Source organism: Erigeron canadensis, chromosome 2 (genome assembly GCF_010389155.1).
Source record: "Erigeron canadensis isolate Cc75 chromosome 2, C_canadensis_v1, whole genome shotgun sequence".
Taxonomy (NCBI): domain Eukaryota; kingdom Viridiplantae; phylum Streptophyta; class Magnoliopsida; order Asterales; family Asteraceae; genus Erigeron; species Erigeron canadensis.
In genome coordinates, this window is record NC_057762.1 from 26,821,116 (window position 1) to 26,834,068 (window position 12,953).

Consider the following 12,953-nt stretch of genomic DNA (forward strand, 5'->3'; position numbering starts at 1 on the left):
CTCTCAAGAAACCATACAAATCAGGTTTCCATTTGACTTTGATTCTCTCAATACACCATAGATTATGTCTTGTTTCTCTTCATTATTCCCTTTTATATATTCTAGTTTGCATTTAATGTAGGGATTAGTAACCCATAATTTAAATAACTTTACACGAATTATTATAGCGTGTATCGAACTTCAATCACGTGTATTGTATATAATAAACTTTCAAATCTTATGCATTGTATGTATTCAACCAATCAAAACTTGACAAGTGACAGCTTATTGTTGGAAAAATAATGATTCGTATTAATAAATATAATGAAAACATGATTAAGATTACTAACCTGAAGATCCTGAGGAACCTGTTAGTTGATTCAGCATTCTTGCCATTAAGATTGGTTCCCAAATTAAGGTGATTATAGATTAGATGGGGAAGAAGATTAGAGAGAAAATACACACACAATTAAGGGGAGAATCGTGATTAGTGATTCATTAGTCACTAATGATGATTAATTATGTTATATAAACATTATGTTATATTTATATATATAACATTTACACTTAGCCCCCTTGGTGTTTTATGTCATGTGCATTATAAAACCCTATATTATGTCATTAATAGTAAATACGCCCATCGTATATTTACCGACATAAGGATTTCATTTATTTGTCAATTATCATATCGGACTGATATATGATCGGTGAAGGTCACAACTTCGTGGTTCCAACATTCTCCCACTTGACCAAGCGATCATTTATCTATGAGTATCACAGTTAATCCGGCCGGGATAATACTCATTTTGTTTTAAACCGAAATCATAGCCAATAAGTACAGTCGTAGAGAAGAACATCAACTCAGGACCCCCACTAGTCAAACTATGACTCAAAATTTAAAACTAAATAAGCAATGATCAATTGACTAAGACAAATTTTGTTACAGTAATGTCCATACATCATTATGCATGCTGAATGTAAATAATAGACAAACAAAATCTGAATACAGAGGAAAATTTTATTAAATTTAGTAATAATGACCTGACAAGTACAATATGCTATTAAATTAAATCTTTTGTGAGTCCCATCTTCGATACATGTCCTATGAAGATATTAGGAGAAAGACCTTTGGTCATCGGATCCGCTAGCATATCATTTGTACTTATGTACTCAATACAAAGAACATTTTCCTCAACCCGTTCGCGTACAAACAGATACTTTGTATCGAGGTATAGTCCAGCGCCAGTCGAACTGTTACTGTTCGAGAAAGTTACGGCAGCTGAGTTATCACAGTAAAGCTTCAATGGTCTAGAAATAGAATTGACGATTTTAAGTCCACTGACAAGGTTCCTTAACAACATCCCATGACAAGTGGCATTGTAAACGGCAATATATTTAGCCATCATGGTGGACGTTGCAGTCAGTTTCTATTTATGACTCCGCCAAGAGATAGGTCCGCCAGCTAACATGAAAATATATCCAGAAGTAGATTTCTTGTCCTCTTTGCTTTTAGCAAAATCGGAATCAGAATATCCTACTACTTCTAAGTCATCACTCCTTCTAAAAGTTAGTTTGTAGTCTTTGGTCCCTTGCAGATATCGTAGAACCTTTTTAGCCGCTTTCCAGTGTGCCAATCCAGGATTAGACAAATAACGTCCTAGCATACCGGCGATGTAAGCGATATCTGGTCGAGTACAGACTTGAGCATACATAATGCTCCCAACTACAGATGCATAAGGTATCACCTTCATCTGCTCCTTTTCAATCTCAGTACTCGGGGTTTGGAAAGAACCGAATACGTCTTTTTTAACTACTGGAGCTACAGTGGGCGAGCAGTCCTGCATTTTATAGCGTTCCAGAATACGGTCAATATAGGCCCTTTGAGAAAGACCCAGAACACCATTACGCCTATCCCGGTGTATTTCGATACCTATGACATAAGAGGCCTCACCGAGATCTTTCATGTCAAAATTCTGCGAAAGCATGCGCTTCGTTTCATGCAGCATATCCAAGTTGTTACTTGCAAGTAGGATGTCATCTACGTACAAAACGAGGATTATGAAGTTACTCCCACTGATCTTGAGATAGGTGCATTGATCCACTGGATTTTTTAAGAAATCTTGTCCTTTCATGACTTCATCGAACTTAAGGTACCATTGACGTGACGCTTGTTTCAAGCCATATATGGACTTCTTCAACTTGCAGACCATGTGCTCTTTACCTTTTGGAATAAATCCTCCAGGCTGCCACATGTATACGTCTTCTTCCAAGTTTCCATTAAGAAAAGCGGTCTTGACATCCATCTGATGTAACTCGAGATCAAAATGAGCTACTAGTGTCATGACGATCCTTAGGGAATCTTTACGAGACACGGGAGAAAAGGTCTCTTGATAATCAATTCCAGCCTTTTGAGTATAGCCTTTTGCAACCAGTCTAGCCTTATAGCGTTCAACACATCCATTCGGGTCTAGTTTGGTTTTGAAGACCCATCTACAACCTGTTGGTTTGGATCCTTCAAGAAGTTCAACCAAATCCCAAACGTCGTTATGTTTCATGGAATTAAGCTCCTCAATCATGGCGTCATTCCATTTAGAGGCTTGGTTACTATTAATGGCTTCTTGATAAGAGGTAGGATCAGTACGCTTTCCAATGTCCTCATCTTCAGCTAAGAAGGTGACATAATCATCAAAATTTGTGGCCCTTCGTTGCCTGGATGATCTTCTAAGCTGAATTTCGGGTTCTGTAACGGAAGGTCCTTCATCATTCGCAGCATCAGCATTATGATTAGGAGGAGGATTCTGATTAGGAGAAGGAGGATCATTGATATTAGCAGTGTTGTGATTAGGAGAAGGTTGATCAGTGGTTTGAGCAGCATTGGGTACAAGAGGAATTATCGGAGGACTAATAACCGACGAGTGGTTTCCCCCCGCATCTTGTACTTCATGCAAATCCAAGTTATGATTTGTCGTGCTCCCACCGATCTCTGAGTTCTCAAGAAAAGTAGCATGCTGTGTGTCAGTGATGGAAATAGTATGGGTAGGACAGTAAAACCGATAACCTTTTGAGTTATCTGGATAACCAACAAAGAAACATGTAATGGTTTTAGGGTCCAGTTTCTTTAGGTTTGGGTTATAAATTTTAGATTCGGCAGGACAGCCCCATACTTTCATATATGCTAGACTTGGTTTCTTACCTGTCCAAATCTCATGAGGAGTTTTAGGGACAGATTTGGATGAAACCCTATTGAGTATATGAACGGTATTTTTAAGGCCTCAATCCAAAGGAAATTAGGTAAGTTGGTGTTGGCAAGCATACTTCTCACCATGTCTATTAAGGTTTGGTTTCTCCTTTCAGCAACACCATTTTGTTGAGGAGAACCAGGCATGGTGTATTGGTTAATAATGCCATGGTCTTTGCAATAATTATGGAAAGGACCAGGAGCTTGACCAATGTCAGTATGTCTGCCATAATATTCACCTCCCCTATCTGATCTTACAACTTTTATTTTACGATCGAGTTGGTTTTCAACCATAGTTTTATAATCAATAAAAGTTTGCAAAGACTCAGATTTTTCCTTAATTAAATACAGGTGCATGTAACGCGAATAATCGTCAATGAATGTAATAAATGATGTATGACCAGTGATTGATGTGGAATAAGGGCCACTAATGTCAGTGTGTATTATTTCCAACAAGTTGGAACTCCTAGTGGCTCCTTTCTTGTTTCCTTTAGCCATTTTGCCTTTAAGGCACTTAATACATGTTTCAAAATCACTGAAATCGAGAGAAGGTAAGATTCCATCTTTCACAAGTCGTTTCATGCGATCTTGTGAGATGTGTCCAAGACGTTTATGCCACAACATAGAGGAATTCTCCAATTTCTTGGGTGATTTTGTCTTTGTTTTAGTTACATCATCAACATTAAGAGACAACAAAGACTGGGAAAATTTATGATCTAGTTCTAATTTATACAGTAATCCATCCAAAAAACCACGACCAAGCAATTCATTATTTAAAGTAATAGCAATCTTGCCGCTACCATGAATCATTACATAACCTTCAAGATCAAGTTTACCAATAGATACAAGATTTCGAGTAATTCTCGGTACATATAAGGTATCTACTAGTCTAATAGTCTTTCCGATACTCATATGTAAAATTAAAGTTCCCATGGCTTCGACATCTAAGAGATCACCACTTCCAACTCTAAGCTTTCTTTGGCCCTTTGGTAGCTTCCAGATTGTAAGGAATCCCTGCGTTAAGTTGGTCACATGAACCATAGAACCAGAGGCACCCCACCATGTATTAATAGGTACATCAGTCATAAAAGAATCAAATATTGCATAAAGTACGTTACCTTTCTTAGCTAGCTATTCCTTGATTTTAGGGCAATTTTTCTAAGTGTGCCCATTTGCACGACAGAATTTACAATGAAGTTTGCCACTCAAGGGATTAGAGCTAGAAGCAACTGCACCAGGATTGGTCTTAGGGACTTTATTTGCATTCTTATTACCAGAATTACCAGATCTACCCTTCCTTTTCTTAGAATTAGCAATGGTGGTAAAATGAACAGACTCAGGCTGTGCCAGTTTGAGGCGTTCCTCCTCTTGCACACACATCGAAATTAGATTACTCGTTGACCACTTATCCTTCATAGCATTGTAATTCACTTTGAAGGTGTCAAAACGAGCAGGTAAGGATGTCATGATGAAGTGCACAAGAAAGTTATCCGACACTTCCATTTCAAGGCTCTTAAGCTTATTAGCCATGTCAGTCATCTTCATGATGTGTTCACGAACACCACTGCTACCATCATATTTCAGAGTAAGCATTTGCAGCATCAAATTACTTGCCAGCGCCTTTGATGATCCCTTGAAATGATCCTCTACAGATTTGAGGTATTCCTTCACCTTGTTAGAATCAGGAATTGCTCCTTGGATGTTGAGGTGGATTGTATTCTTGACCAGCATAAGTGATAAGCGATTCGCCTTTTCCCATCTATCATAAGCCGCCTTCTGCTCCCTAGTGGATTGCTCGGTAATGGCAGCAGGTTCATCCTGGCGAATGGCAAGGTCGTAATCTAACATGCCTAGAGTCAGCATTAGTTGATCCTTCCAAGAAGCATAGTTCGCGCCAGTGAGTGGCTCAATGCCAAAGTTAGGTACTGACAGTGGAGATAAAGAGGATATGAATTTACGATACGAGTTAAAGAAGGTTATTTATAGTGACGTGGTTAGCTGTGTAAAGCGGACTAAGTGAGGTCTCTTAGAGTAATGGAACTAAATTAAGTATGCCTAATGTTCCTAAAGTTATGAGACTGTGACCATTATATTAATGAAGCAAGTGATAAGTACGCTTATAGTAAACACCAAAACCATAAGCTAAAATTAGGCTCCACTTAGATGTTACATCACCTTTGGGCAGAAGTAACTAATATCTAAGCAAAAAACATGAGCGTTAGGTTCGTGCAACACAACACTTATCTTTTGACCTTTGGGCACAAAATTAAGCATCGTGTATATTATGCATGAAAAAGAGTTCCTTTTGCTACACATAACATATTAAATCACCTTTGGGCAGAATTAATACGCTAAGTGTTTATTATGCTAAAGGAAAAGAAAACGCAACACGAGAATCATATTTGACCTTTGGGCACAAACAATGAAACCATGTATTAGTGTAAAGCCCCCAAGCTTTACGGGGGTCCGGGGGCAGCGCCCCTGGAAGCGGGGTCCAAGGGGCAGAGCCCCTGGCTGGGGTCGAGCTGAAAAATTATTTCTGAAAAATTAGAGACAAATTTGACCATAAAATTATGGGGTTATTTTAAGGCCAAGGTTGTTATTTTAAGGCCGTATAATTTCAGATTTCGATAAAGACTAAATCAAAAGACGACTTAAGTTAACTCAAGATCAAATTCAATAAAGACTAAATCGAAATCGACTAAAATTAATGTCGAATTCAATAGAGACTAAATCAAAAAAAGACGACTTAAGTTAACGTCGAATTGAATAAAGTCTAAATCAAAATTTAATATACGGTCAAATTTTATAATGCAAATGAGGTCGAACTCTTTATATTTTAGCTCGACTAGTGTGCCTTTAGGTCGATGCAATTAAGGTCGAGGTCGACTAGGCACTTGTTTTGAATACACAAGATTTCCCTTATTAATTACAATGAAATATATGAATTTCCATTACTACTTACAATCAAAACAGAATGTATTCAAAACAATTTTGAGGTCAAGTAAGTTGCTTAGGTCGAGCTCGAGTGAAGCAATGTAAGGTCAAGCTTGACAAGTTGAGGTCGAGCTCGAGTTAATCTTAGGTGGTCGAGCTCGAGTAGTAAGGTTTTAAGGTCGAGCCCGATTAAATTAAGTAAGGTCGAGCTTTGAACGGATGCTTAGGTCGAGCTTGACTTATGTTTAGTGGTCGAGCTCGACTAATATGGTTAAGGTCGAGCCCACTGATCCAATGTAAGGTCGAGCTCGAACATGATGGTTAAGGTTGAGCTTGACATGGATTAGAATTAAGGTCGAGCTTGACTATGGTTCTTAGGTCGAGGTCAACTTGTAAGCTTGGAGGTCGAGGTTAGCCAAGACTAAAGTCATTTAGGTCGAGGTTCAACCAACATTTAGGTCGAGGTTCGACCATTAATCTTTTGGTCGAGGTTTACTAGCTTTAAGATCGAGGTTCACCTAGCTTTATCTTAGGTCGAGGCTCGACTAGATTGAGGTCGAGGATCAGCAGCTAGGTCGATGTTAAGCATGAAAAAATTCGCCGACATATCATTGAAAACAAAATTGATTTGTTAATAAAACAAATCCAATATTAGTGGTTGTATGATGGCTTTTTTACGTTTTCATTAATTTTGTAAATCAATATTTGTTCCAAACATATTTATGGAACAGATCAATACGAATCATGGATCAATAGAACGAGTCTCTGATGCCAGATGTTGGAAAAATAATGATTCGTATTAAAAAATATAATGAAAACATGATTAAGATTACTAACCTGAAGATCCTGAGGAACCTGTTAGTTGATTCAGTATTCTTGCCATTGAGATTGGTTCCCAAATTAAGGTGATTATAGATTAGATGGGGAAGAAGATTATAGAGAAAATACAAACACAATTAAGGGGAGAATCGTGATTAGTGATTCATTAGTCACTAATGATGATTAATTATGTTATATTTATATATATAACATTTACACTTAGCCCCCTTGGTGTTTTATGTCATGTGCATTATAAAACTCTTTAATTCTAATCACCTAATAGGAAACCCTATATTATGTCATTAATAGTAAATACGTCCATCGTATATTTACCGACATAAGGATTTCATTTATTTGTCAATTATCATATCGGACTGATATATGATCGGTGAAGGTCACAACTTCGTGGTTCCAACACTTATATGGTTGTCACATATACTCGGATACATACAATGCACAAGATTTGAAAGTTTATTACATACAATACACGTGACTGAAGTTCGATACACACTATAACTATTCGTGTAAAGTTGTTTACATTCTAAAATACTAATCCCTTTAATGTATTCTTATACACATGCAGATTTAACACCTGAAAAAATTCTTTCTTCCTACTCAAAATGAGTCCCAATTCTAGACATTTTCGTCCTCAATTTCCAATAATTTGTAGAGGATCTCCTGCTTATCGTTCAGAAAATTCTACAGAGGTTAACCTCCCCATTGCAAACAAGGTCGAGAAAAATGAGGATAAAATAGACAATCATGATGCTAAAAATGCCGCTAAAACAAAAGATGATGGTAGTTCTAATCAAGCACCGAGGCTGCAGTCAGCATTAAAGCATTCTGACAGCGACGACGAGAAAAAGAAGAAGAAAGGCTGATAAAAAAAATTATTAATTAATCCAAATTAACGTACTTATGGATCCTGTTTGTTTGTTTAGTTTATTTAAGGGTGGAATGAAATGAGATGACAGGGAAAATTATAAAATGCATTCTTAAGATTTTTTTAAGTGTGGAAAGGGAAGGAGTGAAGAGGATAACGGAGTGCAGTTGTTTTTTGTTTCAAAAGTTTTCCCCACATTTTTGAGGTGATTAGGAAAGGAAGGAAAACTTATTTTCCCTCCCCTCTCCTTTCCACCCTTAAGTTAACTAAACAATATTGACTTTGTTTAATAATTTGTTTACGTACGTTTAATCTCTGTTTTGCCTATATATATGTATAAGGCTTTTTTCTTTACTATTTCATTGGAAAAAACTAGCTAGATTTCATTTAATAAAAATCATCAATCTTCAGCCTCTACTCGATCTTTCGTTGTAATTTATTCTTATACATATATGCAGATTTAGTTCTTATTCCCCACCTGAAAAAGTTCTTTCTTCTCGCTCAAAATGAGTCCCGTTACTAGAGATCATCTTATAACTTATTATGGAGATCTTTTCAAAGAATATCCTGCTTATCGTTCAGAAGATTCTACAGAGGTTAACCTCCCCATTGTAAACAAGGTCGAGAAAAATGAGGATAAAATAGACAATCATGATGCTAAAAATGCCGCTAAAACAAAAGATGATAGGCAGTTCTGATCAAGCACCAAGCCTGCATGCAGTCAGCGTTGAAGCATTCTGACAGCGTCAACGAGAAAAAGAAGGAAGCAAATGATGATAAAAAAAAAAAATTAATCCAAACGTACTTATGGATCCGATCAAGGGATAGCTGAATTTTAGTTACAGTTGCCTGAAGTTTGAATAAATTACTACCCCATAGTGGCTATCAAATTAAGTCTTTGTGAGCCGGTACGTTGTTGTGCAAGTTAATTATCGATGTAGTTTGTTAATTTTGGCTTTGTTTAATATATTAACGTACGTTTAATCTCTGTTTTGCATATCTACCAATAAACTAAAACAGGATTGACATGTTTTTGAAACGACACGTGGCGTAATCCTTAATCGATACGTTAATTTATTTTATTTTATTAAATTAATTTTTTTAATTGTATATAGATTCAATTTCCTTATTAGACGTGGAATTAAACTCTAACTTTTGGCTTATAAATATAAAACACATTATAACTTTATTTGATTAACGTTTTCTCATTAATTAATAAGATAGTCTCTTTTTCTTTTTCAATTCTTCAACTCTTATTATTTCTTTTAATTATAATAAATTATTAACATAAAAACTTCAAAAATTTAAGTTTACGATCCGAAATTACAAAGTTATTTGTCATTATCCACTGGGCTTACAAGTTTCAAATCCGAAGTGATAATAAAAATTTAAGGTATATCCAAAAGTAACTAAACATATATTATATTTATTATCATTACTGTTTATTATAATTTAGTTTCGATGATCGGTTTACTTTAACCACAATTTATTTCATACTCATGAATCATGTATGTGACATATTCAAAAAAATTTATGATACAATCTACATACCTACATACATCGTACGGGTATTACGACTAGTATATATATATATATGGTTTTTTTTCTTTACTATTTCGTTGCAAAGAACTATATTTCATTTAATAAAAATCATCAATCCTTTATCCTCTCGATCTTTCAATAATTTAATTAGGTCTGACAAAACTTACTCAAACAAAAAAAATTGGGTAAATTTGGGTAACTTTTTCAGTGATTTGGGTATATATGGGCACCCTTGAAATGATAGAACGGGTCTAACTGGGTAATCTAAGCAAATCTTAATTTCCTTGTGCGGGTCGACCTGGTCGATTTAGCGGGTACACTTAACACATCACACGATCAATCAAGAAACTATGTGTACAACTCTCTCATCAGAAGTCAACATCCCTAAGGTTGCTTCTTTTGTATCTGATGTTGGCAGCGGTATCTGTGGTTGATGGGTAGTGGTCAATGGTCACGGTGGAGGTTGGACCGTCGATCCATGGTGGTGATGGTAGTTGGACCGTTGACGACTTGAAGCTTATGCTTTGAAGGTTTTCAGTAATGTCGGCGGAAATGTTGGTCCATGGTGAATTATGGAAGATGAAGATATATGTAGCATATATTAAGGGAGGTGATTTTTCTACTTAATATTTTACTTTCCTAACTACAAATTATATTTTATGACATATTTACCCATTACAATTTAAGATGATATTTTGTCTTTAATAATAATTGTTGAGTCTTGGATTTGCTGATAAGACTTGCTCGCTGACGTGTGTCGTCAGCGAGTCCAATGACTCTCTTCAGCGAGTTGGATGTTGCCCAAATTGTTGGTCAAGGCGGGAAGATTTCAAACTAGATGAAGACAAGAGTCACATGGTGGTTATTCTAACTGTAAAATACCTTATATGGTAAAGATACAAGTTGGGACCAAAACAAGGGTCTTCTCTCTCATACTCGTTTTGGTAAAGAAGACAAGGGCTCTTGCATGGAAGTACAAGGAGCCAATGGGACATCGACAACCACCATCTATCACCATCAAAGGAAGGCTGTGTTGCCCTAATTCTTCCTCTATATAAAGCAACACAGCCGCATTGTATCAAGTGTGTTTGTCACCTTTAAAGTGTTTGTCACTTGTAATTGTTTAAGTTTTTAGTGTGTCTAGACTTAGCAATTACTTTGTTCATTTGTATTCTTGTAAGTCAAGTTTGTAATATCGATCATGTATTCATCGTTTAATCAATGATACATATGATTATACTTGCATAGATTTATTACATTTGAAGTTGTCATTGTTCTTGTTGTTTATATTCTTATTTACTGTCTCGTCTAACTTAATTATAACATAAGTTGTGCATTCGTGGACTGTTAATAATAAATGTCCATCGTTGGTTAATAATCGAGTATTGTTACTTTTTGTCTTCTACATCTAGGCTTAAAATAAACAACAATACGAATGGAATACATTCACTAGCTAATTAACTCGGGTTCAACCCGGACCGCTTAATTAAAAAGTTAAAACCAAAAAGTATATAGAAATATGTATGTAATTTGTTATCGATACATTATAATTTGGTATTGAGATAGCAAGATACTTGTAAAGATGATTATTAATATATAAAACCCAATTAAGGTGGTGAAAAAGTAAAAGAAGTCCGATAAATCAATAGTAGATATTGATTTAAAAATAAAGAGTTAAGATAAAGTCGATCATTTTTCATATTAATTAAAAAAAATTTAAGGTTAGAAAAATAAAATGAAAAAAAAAAGATGACATAGGGCCTAATAAAAAATATATTAAAACAAAATAAAAAATGATTATGGCATCATATATGTTTAAAAAATACGTAGTTTAGAAAAAAATGTTGGCATGTCACATATGAAAAAAACTTCTAGAAACAATTTTGTTTTATATATATAAGAGATTTACACTTGTTTCCTGATCGAAATTTGAAATCTTCAAATACAATGATTATTTATTCATAATTTTTGTCCAGCCTAAAGAGATAATCTATATATATAGCAAACGATCATACCTAAAAGCCTACTGATAGATTGAAATGGATTGGTAAAAATTCAAAAATTTTCTTGAAAGAAAAGTGGAAGAAAAATTTTTAGACAGGAATTTAATAATATATGTATGTATGTAAATATTAATCCCTCCATCCCATTTTAGTTGTCATGTTTATTAACTTTGACTGTAAATAACTTTGTATGTGTCATGTAACACTTGATATAAAATATATGAATGGATTGAGTTTTAATATAATTTTCGTTCATATAAGTTTCATCAACTATTATATAGTACAAACAAAGTTATTTACGGTCAAAGTTGATAGTCCACGATTGCACAACTTATGTTTAATTTAGAATACAAGACAGAAAATAAGCAAGAAAGTAAACAACAAGAACAATGTTAAGTTCAATTGCAATACATCAATGCAAGGATAATCATATGTATCATTGATTAAACGATGAATACATGGTTGATCTTACACTTGACTTACAAGAATACAAAAGAACACAGATAATTACTTAGTCTAGGAAGATAAGAAAAACATAAGCAATTACACACTTTTAGAAGGCTAGACGCACTTGAAACAATGAGGCTGTGATGCTTTATATAGGGGAAGACTTGACTCAATGCAGCCTGCTTTGATTGTGACTTTATGGTGGTTGTCGACTTCCAATTGGCTCATGGTACTTGAATCATGTGCCTATTGTCTTCTATACCAAATCGGGTAAGAGAGAGAGAGAACCCTTGCTTTGGTCCCAACATGTACATTTACCATTCAGGGCAAATTTCAGTTAGTTAACCACCATGTGTCCTTTTTGTCTTTGTCTAGTTTGAAAATTTCCCGCCAAGACAAGCTAGCTTAGCATGCATCCCGCTGAAGATGTCTCTTCGTCTGCTGACAAATTGTTAGACATATAAGTGAATATCTGAAGACGTCTTTTTATATCATGGAGTGAATTACAAGTTGAGCATAAAGCTTTTACAAAATAGACATCTAAAGATTAGTTGCCTCTATCTCCCAGGCGTCTTCCTGCTTGGCAATTCTAAGTACTGGATCATCTCTTCTCGCTGGCTTCATTAGTTCCTCATCAATCCTGCTGATTACTGAGCGAGCACTGATCATCTTAGCAAATCTTCTTCTGATGCTGATCAGGAAACCAGTGGATGCTTGCTCAATTTCTGCCAGCCTGAAAAAGAGTTGATCATTCCTAAAGTTTTGGAAGAAAATGCCAGCAGGTTCTTCAAGAATTTTCCCTTCTTCAAAAGAACACCTGGGAGGAAGCCTTAGATTTAATGTTGCATCACCAGAGATAGGAGGAAGGTCAGCAGGCGAGGGTTGTACAGCAAGCTTTCTTTTTGGGACACGCCTGCCTGCTGAGGAGGATACAACTGCTGAAGACCCAAAGACTGCCCTTAGCATGGGAAGATCTGCCTTGAACTTTGTTTCAAACTTCAGTGCCTTTTCAAAATAACTTTTCAGCATCCCCTGAAGTTGTTCATAGCTGGCAGCCTTTTTATCCTTAATGATCGTATAGATCTCATACCATTCTGAAGCCCCC

General features: G+C 35.6%; 1 protein-coding gene across 1 annotated transcript; it reads right to left on the minus strand.

Annotated features, from left to right (window-relative positions):
• Window positions 1–4,375: 4,375 nt before the first annotated feature.
• LOC122587991 lies at window positions 4,376–5,065 on the minus strand. Its single transcript, XM_043760139.1, has one exon. The coding sequence runs from the start codon at window positions 5,063–5,065 to the stop codon at window positions 4,376–4,378; it is 690 nt and encodes a 229-aa protein (XP_043616074.1).
• Between the last annotated feature and the right edge of the window lie 7,888 nt (window positions 5,066–12,953).